Source organism: Cyphellophora attinorum (assembly GCF_001299255.1).
Source record: "Cyphellophora attinorum strain CBS 131958 chromosome Unknown Contig19, whole genome shotgun sequence".
NCBI classification, from domain to species: Eukaryota; Fungi; Ascomycota; class Eurotiomycetes; order Chaetothyriales; family Cyphellophoraceae; genus Cyphellophora; species Cyphellophora attinorum.
Window position 1 is genome coordinate 330,532 of NW_017253247.1, and position 20,087 is coordinate 350,618.

Genomic DNA, 20,087 nt, shown 5'->3' on the forward strand with positions numbered 1-20,087 from the left:
GCCCACGTCGATGCAACAACAACCATTCAATAGCAAAACTTCCATTTGGTCTGTGGTTTTCGAGCTCGTGCGAAATGATAAGGTAATTCAAAGATTCGCTGCATCTGCTCATCGAAGTATCTGCTGCTAGATCGATGCACAAGCAAGCGAAATGGGCGCTATTCCAGACGACTATCTGGAAAGAGTCTATGCCGGAGTTCTAGGCAAAATCATTGGTGTACTCGTCGGAAGACGTTTGAGAATTGGACGTACCATCAGATTCTAGACCGACTTGGACCCATCCACTACTACGTGCATGAGAAGTTTGGTTTGCCCTGTGTTGTTATCGACGATGACATATCAGGAACCTTCACGTTCGTGAGAGCGCTAGAGGAACACGGCTTGGACATTTCGCCTGCTGATGTGGGTAAGACGTGGCTGAACAACGTGATCGAGAAGAGGAACGTCTTCTGGTGGGGTGGCAACGGGATCAGCACAGAACATACGGCCTACCTCAATCTCAAAAAGAAAGGCATTCCAGCGCCAGAAAGTGGCTCAATTAAGGTCAACGGCCTTACGGTAGCTGAGCAGATCGGCGCTCAGATCTTCATCGACGGGTTTGGGCTCATCGCTCCCGGCAATGCCGGACTGGCTGCACGTCTGGCAACGGCAGCGGCCAGAGTAAGTCACGATGGCGAGGCAGTTCACGCTGCTGTGTTATGGGCGGCTATGGAAGCAGAGGCTTTTGTCTCGAAGGACGTCGACCACCTTCTGGACACAGGGCTATCCTTCGTACCATCGGGTTGTGCTATAGCTCGGCTCATAACGGAAATACGTTCCTGGACCAAGCAAGACAATGACTGGCACAAGACTCGCCAGAAAATAGATGACTACCACGGCTACCACAAATACTCAGGTATCTGTCATGTGATGCCAAACCACGGTATCATGATAATGGCATTACTGTACGGCGGCCATGACTTTGATCTGGCGATGCACATCATCAACACTAGTGGCTGGGACACCGACTGCAACTCAGGCAACTTGGGATGTCTAGTAGGAATTATGCTGGGCCTGGATGGCTAGGCGCCCCAGCAACAAGAGCTGACTCTCCGAGCCACCTTAGCAAGCCAAGCAAGCTCGACTGGCGAGGACCAATAGCTGACCGGGTCATCATATCAAGTACGGACGGTGGCTACTCTATCAACAACGCTGCGCGAATCACTTACGACCTCGCGAGCCTGGGTATGCGACTCGCGTGCCAGAAGCCACTTGACATGCCGAAAGAGCAATTCCATTTCACGCTACCTCACAGTGTACAAGGGTTTCAGCTTCGTGGAAACTCGGCCGAGAAAGCACAGCTGAGTTGGGCTCAAACGAACGGTCGTGCAGCCCTTGTGATCTCCATCCAAGAGACTGGCAGCAGTGATGAAGCCATAGACCTGGCGTCCGACACATTCACGCCCAAGGACGTTTTGAGCGTGAGCAGACATTACGAACTGTCCGCTTGCCCTCTTGTCTATCCTGGTCAGACGATCATCGCCAAGGTACAGTCTACGGGCAGCATTGATTCTTTGAAGGCATGCATTCGAGTCAAAGCATACGATCAGAGTGGTCGTCTCATCATCTTGGACGGTGATCATTCAACGCTCAAGGATCTTGAGCAAACAGATCTGAGTTGGACCATACCGGCCTCACTACAGAACATGCCCATACAGCAGGTCGGGATTGCAGTCTCCTCCTCTGGCGTGGATACCCATGGCGAAGTCAGGCTGTTCAGCTTGTCATGGAGCGGTACACCACAGTTGAGGATACAACGCCCGCCTGCCAGCAATGAAGATCTAGGGGCTACTGAGTACACTGGGGACACTAGTTTCTGGGAAAGATCATTCGTTTCGTCGGTCGACAAATTTCACTCAGCTATGGGGCCCTCGTTCTTCCTTGCACAGTCCGAGGGAGAGGGCATTATCAGTCACGGTACCCGGGAATGGACAGATTATCAGGTGACCGCCCACAACTTCACGGTCAATCTGGGAGCTTCTTCCGGTGTCGCCGTACGCGTTCGGGGGTTGAATCGATGGTATGGCTTGATGTTCCTGCGAGTGGGAAAAGTCGCCTTGGTGAAAGCACGAGATGAGGCGCGGAAGGAGCTTGCGACAAAAGCTTTGGATTGGTCGCTCGACGCCAAATACGAGATTGCGATCAAGGCTGAAGGTGGAAACCTCGCGTGCCGTATTGGTGATCTCGAGCTGCGCGCTTATGACGACGAATATACCTCTGGCGGTGTTGGACTGGTCGTCACGGAGGGTTCGATCTCGACAGACAGCATAGATATTGGGCCCGTCGACGCTGGTAGGACGCTGACGATCTTTTCGCCGGACAATAAAGTAAGGACGTTCAGCTGAATGCTGAGATTGCAACGACATAGCCGCTATTTATCATAATTCTCCGATCTTGTATGGTCTCTTCTCGCGCCACACCTTCGCGATCTCTTCCCTTGTCGTTACCCAGACCCCTTCTTTGCTCGCCACATACTCACAGAATCGCTGCAGCTCCCGGAACCGACCTGGCTTTCCGATGATCCGGCAATGAAGTCCGACCGTCATCATCTTTGGGGTGCCTTCTCGACCTTCTTCGTAGAGCACATCGAAGGCATTCTTCATATGGTGGAAAAAGTCGCCAGGACCACCCCAGCCCGTCGGAGTGTGAAACTTGAAGTCATTAACATCGTAGGTGTACGGGACCTGGAAGCAGTCAGTACCCAAGTCACAAGATGGGCGGAAGGACAAACCATCAACATTCCCTTAGCATCCTCTTTCTTCCTCTCACCCTTCTTGATCATGTCCAGCTCTCTTGGAACATCCACCCAGTATGGGATGTCGTCACTGTAGCTGTCACTCTGCCACACCAGCTCCTCGCCCATCTCATCATAGACATCCCATACCAGTGCCCGACTCTGACTGCTCAGCCTCCCATAATACCAGCCCTTCGGTACTTGCCCGGACAACGCCTTCAGACTCTCGATTCCCTTCACAATCGTCTCCTTCTCCCGAACTGGGTCCCAGTCCTCGTAGTTCACCCACCTGTAGCAATGACTCGCAATCTCCGAACCACCAGCCAAAGTCCGCTTGACCACCTCCGGATTCTTCTCCGCAGCCATACCAACCGCATACACCGTCCACTTGAAGCCGTGCTTCTCGAAAAGCTTCATGATCCTCCAAACACCTACCCTCGAACCATACTCGTAATCGCTCTCAACGTTGACCGCACGAGCTTGCTGGCGAGGTGGATAGCGTGCAGCTGATTCCCAGAGAGCTGCTTCAGAGGTCGGGTCGCCGTGCAAGACGCAGTTCTCGCCGCCTTCTTCATAGTTGATGACGAAGGACAGTGCTAGAGCGGCATTATTGGGCCATGGTGCTGGTGGTGGGTTGGGGCCATAGCCAGTGAGGTCGCGAGGGAAATCGTAGTGGTCGGTGGAGATTTCGAATGGTCTGGGACCTGGTGTCGCCATTCTGTGCTCAGGCCGATTGCCTGTTCACCGAAGAGCGTGTGCTGGAGCGAGGTTTTGTGGTTCCGGATCCGATGTGATCTAGCTGATGGCAAGTTGAGCCAGATGTTGTCGGACGCTTGATACCCGAAATGATGTCTGCCGCAGGCCTCGAGCGGTCAACTTGCAGACTGGCACACCCTGCTTCGCTGAGCCGAACTCAACGATCACTGCCTGGCCCGTGGGTGAGCTTACGGGACTGGACTAATCACCTGAGCCGTACTGTTGGCTCACCGCCGGTCTGGAAGCTTCCCGGTTGTATGTTCGCTGTGAGCGTTCTCGGTGTTCTGGATCGCACGTCGGGTACTCAGCGACCTCGGGAGTTCGTGCTATCAGATGCAGCAGATACGATATCGTGCTCGGAACATTCATGCATGCTATCTCCAAGCGTAGTTCCACAGGACCCCAACGATACGGCAAAGACACCAAAGCATATGATATGACGGGACATCTCCGCAGATAGTCTTCCGTGGCTGATAACGCATGAATGCCAGCTCGGTGATTTCCTAAAAGGGTATTCGATCTCGCAATGCAAGTCGCTGGAGGTCCAGAGAGTGCTTGTATATTGTAATGACAATTCTATGAGAACGGTTCGAAGTCTGTATATCCCCTTTCTCTAGGCTCATCAATCCAGTAGAAGCGGTCGCGATCATATTTTCGCAGCTCTTTGCCTTCGCGCAATCGAGCTACCAGGTCTGGATTGCTTGTGAAGTATCGGCCGATACTTATGGCATCCGCGTTCCCGGACTCAATAACTCCCCAGATGTTGGTGTCATTGTAGCCTCCGGATACAACGAAAGGCGTGCTGCCCATGATCTCTTGAAAGGGCTTGATGCTGATGTTCCCACCGAGAGACTTCAGATACGAGTCTTTCGAGGTCGTGTCGATTATCTGCTCGAACCTAGGCTCAATGAAGTGGATATAGGACATATTTGAAATTTTCTGCTTGAGTGCCCGGCAGAGATAAGACCAGATCTCCGGTCTTTGCTCGCCGTATGACTGGTTGAAGAGGCCGAACGGGGACAACCGTATCGCGACGTTCTCGCCTCCGATAGCATCAGCAAGTGCGGTCATGAGCTCGACCGGGAAGCGGCAATAGCCTTCAATTGTGCCGCCGTACTCGTCTGTTCGTTTGTTGACGTTTGTACTCAGGAACTGCTCAAGGAGATAACCGTTGCCGCCGTGTATCTCGATGCCATCGAAGCCGCACTGGTCCATTGCCCGCTTGGCCGTGCTAACGTATGCGTCAATCGTGCGCTTGATGTCGCTGTAGGTCATCTCCTGAGGTGGAAAGTCTCTCAACTTTACTCGTTGTCCAGTGCCCGGAGAGCCACTATCATCATCGGGCGGTGGATATCTAGCCTCTTGATCGCCGTCAAGCGGCGTTGAGCTTGAGCTCATGGCTGGCTTGCCTGTGAAATGCGGAAGACATGTCCTCCCTGCATGCCAGAGCTGCGCGAAGATGTATCCTCCCTTCCCATGAACAGCATTGACCACGGCCGTCCACCCGGGAACTTGCTTGTCATCGAAGAGGCCAGGCACGCAAGGCGACGCCGAAGCTTCCACAGTGGGATAGATGCCTTCGGTAATAATGAGGCCACCAGGAGTCGCACGCTGTCCATAGTAGAGAGCTCCGAGCTCGTCGTGGGCCCACGCACGGTTGGGTCTTGTCAAGTAGAGTGGTACTCCCCGGTTCCTGGTCATGGGTGCCATGATGATGCGATGCGCGAGCTCGATGCGACCATTTGAGATGCTGAGAGGCGTGAATAATGCAGATTCGGACCTCGTCTTCTCATCCGCCTGGCTTCCATTCCTGGTTCCATCATCCGTCGACTTCGCATGAGGATCCACCACAGCATCTGCAGGTGCGTTGGCTGTCGTTGGCGCTGCAGACGGCTCTTGCTGGATGGCAGCCATTATATCTGCCTGACTTATTGTTGATAGCGGCACCGAGATCAGTGCGAGTTTAGGGGTAAATCGACATAAAGCACTTTATCGATGCCGGAGGCAACGCAGTTGGTTATTCTCCAATCGAGCAGCGCCAGCCAAGCCAGCCGCGTAGCATCGTTTGATGGTATTCAGGTATACATGTATCTGGGCGAGCAAATGTAGATTTTTTAGTAGGGGAAAGAAACAACACCCCAGGCTCGAAGATTCACCAGGGCAGTCATGGGAAACCCATGGGTCTGGCACTTTTTGTCATTACAAAATATACATCGCGACGGCATGGACTGGCTACCTATCGCAACTATCGGCCTTATGCTCGATGCCCTGGCTTGTATGGATATTTCTCCTTGAAATGCTTCGCAATATCTCGTCTAGTGGCCACCCACACGCCTTCGTGCTGCTGAATATATTTCATGAAATTTCGAAGGGCTTCAGAACGGCCTGGCTTACCAGCAATCCGACTGTGTAGCGGAATATTCATCATTCTACCACCTTCTCGATAGAGCATATCGAACGTTGACTTCAGATACGCCTCCCACGCTGCAGTTCCGCCATTTCCAGGACTCATGTGAAATTTCCCGTCTGCCAAAGTCAGCATCTGTCGTTGCGAGCGTCCTGTGCACAAACCGTTGCAATCGTAGTTATAGGGCACAATTAGCATTCCCTTCTTCTGATCATCAGGCAAGTCTTTCTCGGCTGGCAAGTCCACCCAGTAAGGTACGTCGTCATTGTATGCTTCACTGTTCCACAGCATTTCTGTCCCGGCTTCTTTAAAGGCTTCTGGAAAGAGGGCTTTTGTGTTAGGTGTGCCTCGGCCATAGTATGCTCCGACTGGCCACTCGCCCGTCACATCCTTCAGAACTTTCAGAGACTGGATGATGTAGTCCTTCTCCTGCTGGAGATCATAGTCCCAGATGTCGAGCCATCGCAGACCATGGGTTGCAATTTCATGGCCGTCTCTCACGCACGCCTTCGCAAATTTGGGATTCACTTGCATCGCTTGGGCCACAGCGTAGGTGGTCCACTGCCATCCAAATTCCTTGAAGAGACGAAGAAGTCGCCACCCGCCAACGCGGCTTCCGTACTCATACTCCGATTCCTGGTTGACGTAGGGTGCGCCTTCCTTGTGACCGCCAGACGCACCTTTCTCCCACAAGTATGGCTCTGAATGGCCATCACCATTGTGATAGGTACGCTCCGCTCCCTCTCTGAAGTCATTAGAAGCTGAGTTTAGACTGTAGGCGATACTCACTCATAGTTGAGCACGAACGACACTGCGATGCGTGTCCCGTTCGGCCACTGGGGATCTATCGGGTCCTCGCCAAAGCCTATACGTCGTCAGCTTTTCTCGACCCTGAGTGTGACGAAAACCATACCCTCAAGGTCGCGAGGTATGTCATACTTGGTATCGAAGTTGACCATGTTACCTGTCAGTACCTAGGTGTCCTTATCGACTGCGCCTGCGGTCAATTGTCGATTGTGCCTAGTATGGAATGCTCGTCGATGAGTCTTGTGGAGATGTTGATCAATGCCAGCTATCTCATGTCGAAGACTGTCATGCTAGGATTGTCATCGCTGCCTTCTCGGTATCCATACATTGCCTGTACGTATGGACACAAACAGAATCTAACTCACTTCCGGCAATCGCCGAAAACCTTGGAAGCTCTGTGCCAAGGGCGACCCTAAACGTCATGTGCATGCTCACCAAAGTCCCCATTCTCAAGCAAGCAGTCAACGAATATCTCCAACGATGGCCTATCAATGGCGCAACAGTGAGCGGATGCCGAACCGTATTTGTAGATCGGCGGGAGTTGGGCTTGCTACGTGCCTTGCAGCGGCTGCACAAGAGCACTTGAGAAGCACAGCTTGCTACACTTACGCAGAGCACGAAGATGTCAGTATTTTCGCTGGACGTTTCCAGCAACAATCCAGTCACTGTCAAAGACCTTGACCGGGCTTGCGAGATTCTGGGAGTGACTATTAAGGATGCTGAGAAGGCCGAGTATGTCAATCTCTTGGCAGTCTACCATGACTCTATGGCGAAGTTGATGGCGGCCGAGGACTATACGCCAGAGGTTGACCATGACCGCTTCGAGCGGAAGAACGTTCATTTTCCATCACCCGACGAGAACTCCCATGGCGCATGGGCCTGGAAATGCGACATTCGGGACAGCAAGCCCGACCCATCAAGCCTGCTGTACGGAAAGACCGTTGCACTCAAAGACTGCATTGCTGTTGGAGGTCTACCTCTGCTGTTGGGAACTAACTTTTTCTCCGATTACACGCCGTCAATTGATGCCACCATCGTTACTCGAATGCTCAAGCACGGTGCTATTATTACGGGGAAATCTGTCTGTGAGAACCTGTGCCACTCAGCGACCTCCCACACAGCCGCGACAGGCGTCGTGCACAATCCGTACGCCCAAGGCTACGCATCTGGCGGCTCCTCGTCAGGGTCAGCAGTTCTGGTCTCCCTTGGTCCAGACCTTGGGGGCTGTGACTACGCGATCGGAGCAGATCAGGGTGGCTCGATACGAGTTCCCGCCGCTTGGTGCGGGATTGTCGGCTTCAAACCAACATTCGGTATGGTGCCATGGACGGGCGCTGGCAGCAATGAGCCTACGAACGATCATATGGGCCCGATGACAAGGGATGTCCTAAGTAATGCGAGATTACTAAAAGCCATTGCTGGTACAGACTTCGTTGACGACCGCTCGTACGGCGCACCTGCTCCTGAACAGATACCTGCATATCATGAAATCCTGCAACAATACCCAGATCCGAGAGATCTGTCAGGGATGCGCATAGGCATCCTCACTGAGGGGCTCAATACACCGGCATTGGATCCGAGGGTGAAGACCACTTTTCTTGCGGCTGCCGACCGATTCAAGAGTCTGGGCGCGACTGTTGAAGAGGTTTCCGTTCCCACACACAGCACCGCTGGTGCAGTCTGGACCGGCATCTCCAAGCTGGGCGGTTATTTGAATAAAACTGGCGCTTTTGGTGGTCGGAGAGGCTATCAACTCAACGAGCTCAACCAAAAACTCTGGCCGATGACACAGGACAAGTGGAACAATGCAATTCCATCAACCAAGAATATCTATCTGAACGGGGTATATGCACAAGACTTGCAAAACTTCCCCGGCATCCACGGGAAGGCAACGAATCTGTCCCTCAAAGCTCGACATGGCTACGATGCCGTTCTTGGAGACTGGTCGGCGATTTCAACGTTTGTGACTGAGGCGAACCTTGAGCGATTGAAGCAGCAAAAGACTTTTGATGTTTTGATAACTCCTACGCTTCCATTTTTGGCGAAATCGCACCCTGATTTGGGTGATGCAGGTGTCACTGGAAACCCAATACTGCAGCTTCAGAAACAGATCGGTCTGACGGGAAATACTGCGCCTTTCAATCAAACTGGACATCCTGCTCTTGCAATGCCTATCGGCATGTTGGATATCGAAGAGGGGCCGCTCAAAGGCTCCGGCACTAAATTGCCGGTCAGTCTACAAATCATTGGTAAGTGGTGGGACGAGGTGACCGTTTTGAAGGTCGCTTATGCATGGGAGACGGCTGCTGGGGGCCCGGACGCTTGGAAACAACTATAGACTGTGGCCCAGATTGCTGATCACGAACTCCCCAGAGCTTATACCACGTGCTTTTGCTGCATAAAGCTGTTATCTTTGGTGGAACTAGAAAGGCCGCGATGCCCGATCGGCCTGCACTATGCAATCGGCAAAGCGTGTTTCGCGTACTGTGCTCGTATCTCTCGGCATTTTCCTGAGAAGGCCAAGCTTCGTCATCACCAATCTCACCAAAGAACAAACGCCCTCCACCTATTTTGCGGGGAACCGAAGCACCACAAGCCTTTGGCACTGACTCGCGCTACAATCTGGTTGATGCTCTTATCTTTTGGCTTATCTCGGTGAGTGGTTGAGGATCGACCGATCGGTGCCTACCCTCTCTGTCAGATAGTATACAAGGCGAGCTTGGTCCCCTCCAGGGGCCAGCGTCAGACCATCCTCGAACAACTTCAACATGGACGCCAAACACGAGAACGAGAAAATGGATATCACTCCCGCTCCTACGAGAGGGAGTGAGTCGCCGGAGCCCATCAAAGGTGAACAGGAAGTGTTCCAAATTACAGAAGATGGTGTCGACTTCCGCACGGTTACTTGGCCACGAGCCGCGATTGTGTTTCTCAAGATTCTCTTCGCCACCGGTGTGCTGTCCGTTCCGCCTGCCATGCACACACTTGGCGCCGCTGGTGGTGCTCTCGTACTGATTGCGGTCGGATGTGTCAATTGCTATGTCGGTAAAATCCAGGGCGATTTTCGCAATAAGCACCCATCCTGCCATTCTATCGCGGATATGATCGGCATCGTGGGCGGCCCCATTGTCCGAGAACTGTTTGGCGGTCTCTATATCATTGCGTGGGTGTTGTGCTCAGGCTCAGGCATAAATGGCAGTGGCGTTGCGTTCAACGCTTTGAGTGAGCATGGTGCCTGTACTGTCTGGTTCAATTTTGTCAGCATGATCATTGTGGCCACCATGGCATCAGTCCGGACGTTCCAGTGCGTATATCCATGAAGATCAAACGGGCCAGACATCAGTCTTCCCACTCTGGTTCTGCCCAGTTCGTGTTCATTCTGACGTGTGCAACAGAAACATTGGATGGCTCGGCTGGGTTGGGTTTATCAGTATCTACTCTGCAGTGTTCATCCTGGTTGTGGCGGTGACGCAGGTCGATCGACCTGCGGCCGCGCCAAAGGAAGGCCCCATCGATCTTGACTATGTTACCTGGGGAGTGGCCCCTACATTTGGTAAGGCTCTTTGAAGTTTTCGCAAGTCGACTTTCTCATAATATGTCTACAGCTGCAGGCATGGTCGCGACTACCACGATCTTCGTATCGTCTGCAGGAACGTCTGCTTTCATCCCAGTCATAGCCGAGATGCGACGACCAAGCGAGTTCAACAAAGCACTGTACTTGTGCATGTTTTTCGTCACGGCATCGTACCTCACCTTTGCAAGCGTCATATATGCTTGGTGTGGCGTCTACATCACGGCACCAGCACTCGGATCAGCAGGCGGCACAATCAAGAAAGTGTGCTACGGTGTCGGTCTACTGGGTCTACTTATCTCTGGCGCCTTCTACTGCCACGTTGCAGCCAAATACCTTTTCGTCAGAATACTGCGAAACTCGAAGCACCTGCAATCGAACTCTCTAGTTCATTGGGCGACCTGGCTGACCTGCACATTTGGCCTGGCTAGTCTAGCCTTCTTGCTGGCCCAGGCAATCCCGATTTTCAACTATCTGATTGCTATTACGGGCAGCTTCTGCTTCGCCCCATTGGCTTTGATGGTACCGGCATGGATCTGGATGTGGGATCATTCGGAATATAAGCGTGGTACAATCGTACAGAAGCTCATATATGGGGCACATATTCTGCTTATGGCGATTGGAGCCTTGATCTTTGTCGGTGGTACATACGGGACGATCAAGGCCATCGTCGATGCCTACGCAAATGGCACTATTGGTGAGTTTCGTTGTTACCTGCAGAAGTACGAAATACTGACCAGTCTCAGGTGGTGCGTTCTCATGTGCAGACAATTCCGGTACCGTGCTAGGCAGTGGAGGTGGCCATTAGTGAGCTTTCTAGAATTGGTACTCGATCGCTCCTCGACACCTTAAAACACCTTCAATGCGCACAGAAATAGATTCGAGTGTACGATACACCCAGATAGTCATTCCGGTCGTGGACACGATTGAACGCCGACACGGTGGCTGAGTGTATGTCAATAAGATGGTGGTCCATAGGGACGTAGATAGAGTCTGTCCGTACTCCTAGTCCAACCTCACATATGTTGTACAATTTCAATCAAAGAGCAGAACACCTGCCATGAGTGAGCCAGCGGAAGTGGAGGAATCGATAGGCTCGTGAACACTGGCATCCCTAGACAATTCTCTGCGCCCGGGCGGGCTACCCATTGGGCTTAGGCTTGAACTTGGGGCTCGAACCTTGGAACTTTGAACCCTGAACAGGCTAGTTACAGTCTTTCGTCACTGCATCCAAAGTACCTGACTTGACTTTTTCAATCACCTACCGACAGTACTCCTTGGAGCATCTCAAGAACATCCGCTGCAGTCATCTGCTTAGCTACAGTCAGCGCGGCTATCATGCGACATGGGTTCAGCGCTCAGGACAGCGGTACTCATCGTATCAGACACGGCTGCGGCGGATGCGTCAACTGACAAAAGTGGCAGCATCTTGAAAGCGACGTTCGCTGAAGATGGAGCAGGCAAGTGGGATGAGCCCACGGTGGAGATCGTACCAGACGATATTGCACATATCCAACGCACCGTACGGAGCTGGACAGACACATATGGTGACGCATACATGAATCTCGTGGTCACCACGGGAGGAACTGGCTTCGCGAAGAAGGACTGGACTCCGGAAGCTATTGAGCCACTATTGCACCGGAAAGCTCCTGGGCTTGTCCATGCTATGCTACGGACATCTTTTGAGGTCACGCCCTTTGCAATGATGTCCAGGCCTGTTGCTGGTGTTCGGAACAAGACTGTTATTCTCACCCTACCTGGCTCGCCGAAAGGTGCCAAGGAGAATCTACAAGCGGTGTTGAAGCTCCTGCCTCATGCATGTATGCAAGCCGCAGGCGAGGATTCGAGGACCGCCCATGTAGGAGGTGTGAAGAAGCTTGAACAGGATGCCGGACTCGGATCGGACGTCCCCAAAGCCGACGATTCTCATAATCACGATCACCACCATCATCACCATCACCACGGAGGTCATGGTGGCCATAAGGTTCCGAAAGCGCATACGTCCCCAGCAGAGCGTCCCCAGTCAAACGACCTACGCCTAGGCGCAACTGCCCGTGCCCGATCATCACCGTATCCGATGCTGAGCGTCGCAGATGCTGTTGCCGCGGTCTTGGCTCGTACGCCTGCTGCTATTGCTGAAAACTTGCCTATGAGCCCGTCCTTAACAGGTGCCGTGGTGGCTGAGGACATCAAAGCTCTGGAAGCGGTCCCAGCTTATCGGGCTAGCATTGTGGACGGCTACGCAGTCAGGATACCGGAACCTTCGTCATCGCTAAAGGGGACATTCCCAGTTGCGTCCGTATCGCATGCGCAGGCCTCATCAATGCCACCACCACTGGAAGCTAAGACGATCGCAAGAATTACGACAGGCGCACCGCTTCCAGAGAATGCTAATGCTGTCGTCATGGTCGAGGACACAACAATCGCAAGTGCGACTGCAGATGGAATAGAGGAAGCTACCGTTACGATTTTGACCTCAGATCTTGAGGCGGGAGAGAACATCCGAGAACCTGGCTCAGACATACCAAAGGACTCATTGATATTGCGCAAGGGCACACGAATCAGCGCCATTGGTGGCGAAATAGGTCTACTTGCAGCGGGCGGCATCACATCTGTCCCAGTCTACCGCCGTCCACGCGTAGGTGTCATGTCAACTGGCGACGAGGTGACTGACATTTCCGATACCTCGGCGCCACTCAGTGGCGGTCAGATCCGTGACTCGAATAGACCATCCCTTCTCTCGTTGATTCGCGGTTGGAACTTATGCTCCGAGGTAGTCGACCTGGGAATAGCACGAGACACCCCAGCAGACGCCTTAGAGACCGCACTTCGCGACGCGTTGCGCTCAAGCGATGTGGACGTTATTATCACCACGGGCGGCGTCAGCATGGGCGAGCTTGACCTGCTGAAGCCGACTGTGGAACGCAAGCTGGGTGGCGAAGTCGTCTTCGGACGAGTTTCGATGAAGCCTGGCAAGCCAACTACATTCGCAAGCGTTCCGTTCAAGGAGAGCAAGGACGGCGCAAGGGCCGAGCGACTGCTATTTGGCCTCCCTGGCAATCCGGCGAGTGCGATCGTGACGGCGAATCTCTTTTTGCTGCCCTGTCTGCAGAAGATGAATGGATTGGAAGGCAATGGGCTGGAAGTCGTGCCTGTTTCAGTGAGCGACAAAATCAAATGCGATCCTGCTCGAGTGGAATACCATCGGGTAGTGGTTTCAGTTGATCATCAGAGTGGCAAGTTGATCGCGAGAAGTACAGGCATGCAACGAAGCAGTCGTGTTGGCAGTCTGGCTAATGCTAATGCGCTGCTCGAACTGCCGCAGAAGCAGGGATTCTTGCAGCCTGGTGAGCGCTGCAATGCGTTGATGATGGGCCATTTGTAAGGCACGGACTTCATGTCTCTTCGGCTTCTGGACCGCGACTGTACGCTGAAGCGGTAGCAATGCATGTGCTGTGCAGGAGGGATCTGCAAAAGAACGTTAGAGGCGGCTACTGGTGGGGGCTGTCAAAAAGCATACGTACGCAGACCGGGGTGCCATTGGCTTGAGTCCCTGGAAGTACGAGGCGAGATAACAGCGAAGCTCCTCGGCCGAAGCTTCGCGATCTTGACTTGTTTAGAACCCCTGTACATCATGCCATTTGACGCACATGTTGAAGTCTAGCCGATGACGGTCCGCATCGCGACCCTGCGACTGTTGTTCTCATCACGTCTTTGGCGGCGGTGAGGCAGCTGTTATCTTCGGAGCGTCTGTAGGTACGTACACGCCTATCGACCCGAAGCTCGGGTCCGGTCCGTGGAGCCCTAGGGGCGTTCTACGAGATCGACAACGTGTAGGCTACAACATGGCACCAGAGATAGCGTGTGAGAGCAAGATATAAATTGTCTGCCCCCTCAGGTTCGAAGATGTTGGATCCCTACACCAAGACCGAAACAAAATATCGACGAAGACGCGTATATCCACCGAAACTGTTCCAAGCTTGAATCATCGACTTGGTAGTAACCTTCACGCAAACACCGCACATTTTCACCACAACTAAGATGGCAGCTGCAACAACGGGAAATTCGATCGCCTCACCTATCCGCATCGCTGTAATCGTCAGCACAACCCGAAAGCCACGAGCTTGTCCACAAATCGCCAAGTTCACCCTCGACACCATATCGACGCTTAGCCCATCGACTGCTGCCAAGCCATACGAGCTACACACCCTCGATCTGCTGGACCACCCTCTCCCCTTCCACGATGAGCCTGCCGTCCCTTCTCAAATCGACGACCCAGCAAAGTACGTTCACGAACATACCCGCGCCTGGTGCGCCGTGATCTCTTCCTTCGATGCCTTTGTCTTCGTCACCCCACAGTACAACTGGGGCTATCCAGCTGTTCTAAAGAACGCGATCGACTATCTGTACAACGAGTGGAAGGGCAAGCCCGCAATGGTGGTCTCATACGGAGGTCACGGAGGAGGGAAGTCGAATGCGCAATTGAGAGAGGTTCTAGGCGGCGTGAGGATGGATGTTGTTGAGAAGGGTGTCGAGCTAGCTTTTGCTGGGCGACAGGGTACTGTGATTGCGAGTCAAGGGCGGGATATGGGCTTGGACGGAAAGAGCGGGGAGGGACTCTGGTCGGATAAGAGGGGCGAGATCAGTGAGGCTTTTGAGCAAATGTTGGGCAAGTGTGGCAAGAGTGGTGGGAAATGAGGTGCAATGGAAGGAGCAGACGCTCTGGCAGTCTTCCGGGCACGAGAAACCACTGGGCTGCAGGAAGGTCTCGCCAAGCCAGCAAGAGAGGAAGCAGCTGCTCTCGCAACGCACAGCGGGCAGGAACTGGAATCTCAGACGATCATGTAATTCAGCGCGACTTCTCATAATTGGGTGGGTGATATAGGTATCCTAGCGACTAGCCTCTTTGTTTGTACATCGTCGGTCAGTAGCATTTCGTCCGTCAGCAGGAGGCTGGCAAGCTACAGTAGGCCAAAAGCCCAGTGTAGCAGTTGCAATCCTGAACATAATTGTATTACGACTTCGCATGTAGCGTCATTATTGATGTGGGCAGTATTCAAGCCTGCTTCACCCTGATAGAGAATCCATCAACGCCGTCATAAGTCCTTCGAGAGTGGTTGTCGCCTGTTGTCTGCGGCTCCGCTAGCTGCACGGTGTTCATCGACTCGACCCAGAAAGTACGCCGGACATAATCATTGTGGTTCAGGGTGGACTTCGAGGCGATCAGCTGCTTGAGAATAACTTCGATCGCTTACACACGGGATCGCCCAAAGAGACCGCGACGACGGGGCCTGCTCATCATCAGTACACAATCAAGCATGTGAAGGCCAAGTCAGGGGACTCACTTGGTCTCGTAGTGATCGAGTCTGCCCTTCCGTTCGCGGTGCGTAAACCAGATCCCAACAACGGCGCTCACCAGCCAGAAGACAGCTGAGAGGAAAGCAAACGCCTGAACCGCGCGCCAGCGATTGCATGTACCTCCGCTTGTGATCCCATTCCAGTCGAAGGCTCTCGAGTTACAGGTGTCCCTCGTGAACAGATACATCAGTGCGAATGCCGCAAACCATGCTAGACTGAGGAAGATGTCGACTCCCCAAGTAAAGAAGCCGCCAGAGAATGGGATCAGCCAGAACAAGCCGAAGAGCATGGAGAGGGCAGCGATGACCAGTGTGTAGATCAGGCGAGCTTTGGGCCAGTTGTCAGACCATGAGTGATGATCCAGGAAGTGGCCGATGATACCAGCAACCACTCCGGCGAAGGCGAGCTCCCCGATGCGGAGGGGGATGGACACGAGGCGGGAAATGACAGGCATCGCTGCTTAGGTGGCTGTGGTTCAGAGGGGGGCCGTCGTGTGTGATAGAGGTAAATGGATAAGGGTCGACCGAGGGGTCTTCGATTGCGGTCGGAGCGTAGGAGGAGATATCAATGTACAGATGAAGAGAAGAGAAACCAGATCATCCCCAGGACCAAAGAACGAAGCAGGTTTTGTATCTGGGCCACAACCTGGTGCTCTGTTGACGTCTGTGTACAAACCGTGGGTAAATGCCCAGGCTGTGTTGCGCATCTTGCTGTCTCGGCTGTTTAGCACACTAGTGACTGGTCCCAGAACATCTGTTTGCTTCGCTGCGGCAGGGCACAGCGGGCAGATTACCATGATTTTCGTCCTACGTCACACTATCCTCGTGGCTTCGTGGCACGCGCAAGGCAAACAAGCGAGGATACGCGTCGACCAGAAGGGCTAAGAGGCTTGGAGTCGTCGGCTCGTCAACAAGGCAAATTTTGCTAAACCCAATCTTGGAAGCCGGCAGCGTGGCCGGCAGCGTGGGCGACAGGTTGATGGCATGAATTCGTGTAAAGCAGAAGCTGGAAGGCCGTTGAAGCAGGTCTTGTTTTCCGAGCACACGAGGCACTAACCTGGTCTCCGTGCTGTCCCGTTGGGGCGGATATCGTTGAAGACGAAGCCGTACCTGTGGTTGGGGTCAAATCTGTCATGAGACATGTGAACCTATGCCATCAAGGCACTGCAGCAACCACTGTACAAATGTACAGGTGCCCATCAATAACCGGGCTCGAAGGCGACTGCTAGAAGTCATGCAGTACTTTCTGTGATTGCGTGGACATTGGGTCAATCGTGGCAAGCAGATTGAAGATTGACGCCGCCGAGAAATGTCTTGGGACCAGGTTTCAGACCTTGTTCCCGCTGACTGCTTATGTGACGTCATCGTATAATGTCGTGGGCGTTGCTACTGTAGCAGGGGGCCAGCGGTAATCACGGGCCCAGATTGGCCTCCCGTCGAGGACCATCGCGGCCGCAGCCATTATCTAGCACCCTCTGGGAGTGCAATACGTCCGCCATGTCTTTACTCCTGCAGCGATTTTTCAGGCTCCTCGGCCGTACGCTCTTATGCTGAGCGTCAAGGCGAGAAAGACCTGGGCAAGCTGCGACGAGTCCATACTTTTCTGATGCGCTGAGCAGCTATGGGCGAAGTCGTCGGGACTCGGGACTGCCCGTCGTCCGTCAACGATTATCTCGGTGATCGTGGGCGTCGGACATCAGAAAGCCTCCCGCCCGGTCTTGACAGCTCTCAACCCTCCCTTCTCCGCCAGGGCTTCGATGAGCGCGAACAAACTCCAATCACAACCCCTACGCATAACCAAACTCAACGTCACGGGCACCATCTCCATTACCTGCGTAACGTTACTGAAATACTCAACCTGCCCGATCGGCACCGTAAAGTCCGCACAGCCCGCAAAGCTGCAGAAATTCACCCCAGACGTTATTGTGTAGGGGGGAGTATAGTTCAGGTACGTCGCTGCCCCAGTAGCCAAGTTGCCGACGATGAGATCTTCTTCTCTGTAAGACGGTAAGCCGCCCGTGCCAATGTCGTACAGCCAGAGGCCAGAATTGGCGCACTTCTCTGCCGTCGTGGTGTTGGCAGGGGAGGCGGAGCTATAGCCAAGCCCCAGGATGTCATTGTTCATCTACTCGCTGAAGGAGCGCTTGATGGCGAGCGCTTGCGTGTACATCTCGGAGGTGGTGTTGTCCTGGGTTCGGGCGATCCAGCCTGGGCGACGCGCCGGGTCGATGGGAGGGAAGCGGCCATCGTAGTTCTCGGCCCAGAAGTCGACAAGTGGTCGGCCGACTTCGGTCCACTGGGTGTATTGATTTAGGAGGCTGGAGGCGTTGTTGCGGTAGGAAGTGTTCCTCACGGCTTGAATATCGGAGTCCAGGATCGTAGCGGTGAGGTTGACGGTTTGTTTTGTGAGACCGACGAGCGTGGTTAAATTTGTGATGAAGGACTGAACGAGGGTGTCGGCGGCTGGATTGCGAGTGGGGAGATATTCGGGTGTGTAGATGAGGGTGCGTGGGAGTGGTGATTCGCTGGGCACGTTGAGTGCTTCGAGACCATTGATCGAGGAGTCTTGGTGAAGGGAGGGGGTGTACCAGTGCTTTGCGAAGTATGCGAATGCGTGGGGATCTCTGGCGAAGACACCGGCTGTGTCTTGTGCTGCGCCTAGGGGTTGTACCCCTTGCAGTGAGATCATACCCTGCTGGGTCTGTTGCCGTACGTGCCTGATACTGCTGCTGGCCTGCGCACACTGGAGCCAGTGTCACTTCCAATGGCATGATCCAGCCAATCGTAAGCGGCTATCGAGCAGCCTCCGCCGGACGACGAAGCAGAGCAAGTGAGCCACTCGTCGCCTCTAGGGTTGAAAGGGTATTGGACATCATACCAGTCCCAGGGGTCTGCGCCGGAGGCAAATTGTGCGGTCTTCTGCTTGCCCACGAGATGACCCCCAAGATCAATGATACGTTGGATGGCCACTGCACTTGCGTTTGCGACTGGCGTGATAGAAGCCCATGCGCGGCTGCCGCCCGCGCTCTGCAAGCCTTTGATGTCGTACAGATCCTTTATAGAGACACGAAGTCCGGCAAAAGGTCGAGGATCGGACCAGCTGTAGATCTTGGACGGTACCGGAATCAGAGGATCCTGATATTTGGCCACGTTGACAGGGAAAGGCATGTATGTGCTCTCATCATTTGGACTTGGGTATGCTCCAAAAATGAATGTCCGGTATCTGTCCTCGTACAGTCGGTAGACCATTGACAGTCCCGCGCCACTTGCAGTAAGGCTCGCCACATAAGGACCTGGCTCAAGCTGGTCGAGACCTTCGACACTCATCGCACCGGAAGCAGCGAAGCTAGGACTTGCCAGAATCGTGCTGCAACCCATCGACATGAGACCAGAGACGGCCGAGCTCTCTAATGTCGCGCCAGAAGAGCATGTGGTCGCAACGTAGATGGCCTGCAGGAAAGACTCCGACAAGACATCATCCGAGCTCAGGTACTGGGTAACCAGTGCCGTAAGTTCCTCCGCAGTAGGCGAGCACGAGTCGGTCTTGATAACAGCCATAGGAACGTGTCCCGACCCAGTCCATCCCGTCGTCTGTGCAGAAGGAATTGTAGTGACTGCAAGATATGGCGTCCCGCCCAGATCGAAGACCATGTCCCCATAGCCAACCGAGGATAGACGTTGGACCTCATCGTTGCGAGCAACAGGTAAGGCGTGGACTCCAGAGACGACGGCCGCGACACTGAACAGCAATCTGTAGAAAGCCATGTTGCCCTCCAACAAGTCACCTCTGCTCGGACTTGGGATGGCTTACCTGTGCAAAGACCTTCCTTTTATACCAACTCATCATCCCACGTGGCAGAGTTCTTTCGTCAGGGAACTTCTCCGACCGAGTTTGGAGTTTACAGTGCAAAAATCGGCTTAGCATAATGTATGAGTACCTGAATGATCATTTGGTGCGGCTCGAGAGAGGCTGGGATGGGCTTGGCCAACATTGGACCGACATCAAAGCTGCACGTTGGTCGTTATCGCCTGGGCAGCGGCTTGGCAATTGTAGGCAATCCCGCCCCGACACTCTGGATGAGGAAGGAGCGCTCTCCAAACTTTGGTAAGTGAAAACCTGGAGAGATAAGGACATGGATATCTCCGCAACATGTACAAAGTGTGTGGGCAAGACGCTGTCCAGCTAGGCCGCGAGTATCAGCAGAGGCTCCCCACATCGCGGTGAAGGATAAGGCATGCTGCGGTGCTGGAGTTGAGGCGCGATCAGGGGGCGAAAGGACCATTTCGTCCAAAGCCGAATGTGAGAGGACCGAGAAGCTGCAACAGAGAGAGAGAATCACGGTCCCGTGCTGCAATCCCGAGGATGCTCGCACCTAGGTTGATAGTACGCACATCGACTTGAGGTGTTGAGAGGAT

The 20,087-nt window shown here is 53.7% G+C and overlaps 11 protein-coding genes across 11 annotated transcripts; 6 read left to right on the forward strand and 5 right to left on the reverse strand.

The window, feature by feature from the left end:
* Positions 1–151: 151 nt before the first annotated feature.
* AB675_12095 (uncharacterized protein) lies at positions 152–1,065 on the forward strand (the record flags this gene model as incomplete). Its single annotated transcript, XM_018140998.1, has 2 exons — positions 152–215; positions 266–1,065. The coding sequence occupies 2 exons, from the start codon at positions 152–154 to the stop codon at positions 1,063–1,065; spliced, it is 864 nt and encodes a 287-aa protein (XP_017998273.1).
* Positions 1,066–1,256: 191 nt separating this feature from the next.
* On the forward strand, positions 1,257–2,384 carry AB675_12096 (uncharacterized protein; the record flags this gene model as incomplete). Its single annotated transcript, XM_018140999.1, has 1 exon — positions 1,257–2,384. The coding sequence occupies one exon, from the start codon at positions 1,257–1,259 to the stop codon at positions 2,382–2,384; it is 1,128 nt and encodes a 375-aa protein (XP_017998389.1).
* A 33-nt stretch (positions 2,385–2,417) lies between these two features.
* On the reverse strand, positions 2,418–3,490 carry AB675_12097 (Chitin deacetylase 1; the record flags this gene model as incomplete). The annotated part of the gene is made up of 2 exons (XM_018141000.1): positions 2,418–2,723; positions 2,771–3,490. The coding sequence occupies 2 exons, from the start codon at positions 3,488–3,490 to the stop codon at positions 2,418–2,420; spliced, it is 1,026 nt and encodes a 341-aa protein (XP_017998347.1).
* Positions 3,491–4,105: 615 nt separating this feature from the next.
* AB675_12098 (12-oxophytodienoate 3) lies at positions 4,106–5,443 on the reverse strand (the record flags this gene model as incomplete). The annotated part of the gene is made up of 1 exon (XM_018141001.1): positions 4,106–5,443. The coding sequence occupies one exon, from the start codon at positions 5,441–5,443 to the stop codon at positions 4,106–4,108; it is 1,338 nt and encodes a 445-aa protein (XP_017998228.1).
* Positions 5,444–5,783: 340 nt separating this feature from the next.
* Positions 5,784–6,895, reverse strand: AB675_12099 (Chitin deacetylase 1; the record flags this gene model as incomplete). Its single annotated transcript, XM_018141002.1, has 4 exons — positions 5,784–6,055; positions 6,101–6,681; positions 6,726–6,801; positions 6,850–6,895. The coding sequence occupies 4 exons, from the start codon at positions 6,893–6,895 to the stop codon at positions 5,784–5,786; spliced, it is 975 nt and encodes a 324-aa protein (XP_017998412.1).
* A 470-nt stretch (positions 6,896–7,365) lies between these two features.
* On the forward strand, positions 7,366–9,081 carry AB675_12100 (Amidase; the record flags this gene model as incomplete). Its single annotated transcript, XM_018141005.1, has 1 exon — positions 7,366–9,081. The coding sequence occupies one exon, from the start codon at positions 7,366–7,368 to the stop codon at positions 9,079–9,081; it is 1,716 nt and encodes a 571-aa protein (XP_017998246.1).
* Positions 9,082–9,511: 430 nt separating this feature from the next.
* AB675_12101 (N amino acid transport system protein) lies at positions 9,512–11,122 on the forward strand (the record flags this gene model as incomplete). Its single annotated transcript, XM_018141006.1, has 4 exons — positions 9,512–10,047; positions 10,139–10,296; positions 10,349–11,011; positions 11,061–11,122. The coding sequence occupies 4 exons, from the start codon at positions 9,512–9,514 to the stop codon at positions 11,120–11,122; spliced, it is 1,419 nt and encodes a 472-aa protein (XP_017998264.1).
* A 537-nt stretch (positions 11,123–11,659) lies between these two features.
* On the forward strand, positions 11,660–13,699 carry AB675_12102 (Gephyrin; the record flags this gene model as incomplete). Its single annotated transcript, XM_018141007.1, has 1 exon — positions 11,660–13,699. The coding sequence occupies one exon, from the start codon at positions 11,660–11,662 to the stop codon at positions 13,697–13,699; it is 2,040 nt and encodes a 679-aa protein (XP_017998407.1).
* A 656-nt stretch (positions 13,700–14,355) lies between these two features.
* Positions 14,356–15,012, forward strand: AB675_12103 (NAD(P)H-dependent FMN LOT6; the record flags this gene model as incomplete). Its single annotated transcript, XM_018141008.1, has 1 exon — positions 14,356–15,012. One exon carries the CDS (start codon positions 14,356–14,358, stop codon positions 15,010–15,012), a length of 657 nt encoding a protein of 218 aa, XP_017998371.1.
* A 553-nt stretch (positions 15,013–15,565) lies between these two features.
* AB675_12104 (uncharacterized protein) lies at positions 15,566–16,126 on the reverse strand (the record flags this gene model as incomplete). Its single annotated transcript, XM_018141009.1, has 2 exons — positions 15,566–15,605; positions 15,660–16,126. The coding sequence occupies 2 exons, from the start codon at positions 16,124–16,126 to the stop codon at positions 15,566–15,568; spliced, it is 507 nt and encodes a 168-aa protein (XP_017998343.1).
* Positions 16,127–17,367: 1,241 nt separating this feature from the next.
* Positions 17,368–19,436, reverse strand: AB675_12105 (uncharacterized protein; the record flags this gene model as incomplete). The annotated part of the gene is made up of 3 exons (XM_018141010.1): positions 17,368–17,764; positions 17,801–18,363; positions 18,414–19,436. The coding sequence occupies 3 exons, from the start codon at positions 19,434–19,436 to the stop codon at positions 17,368–17,370; spliced, it is 1,983 nt and encodes a 660-aa protein (XP_017998323.1).
* Positions 19,437–20,087: the final 651 nt, after the last annotated feature.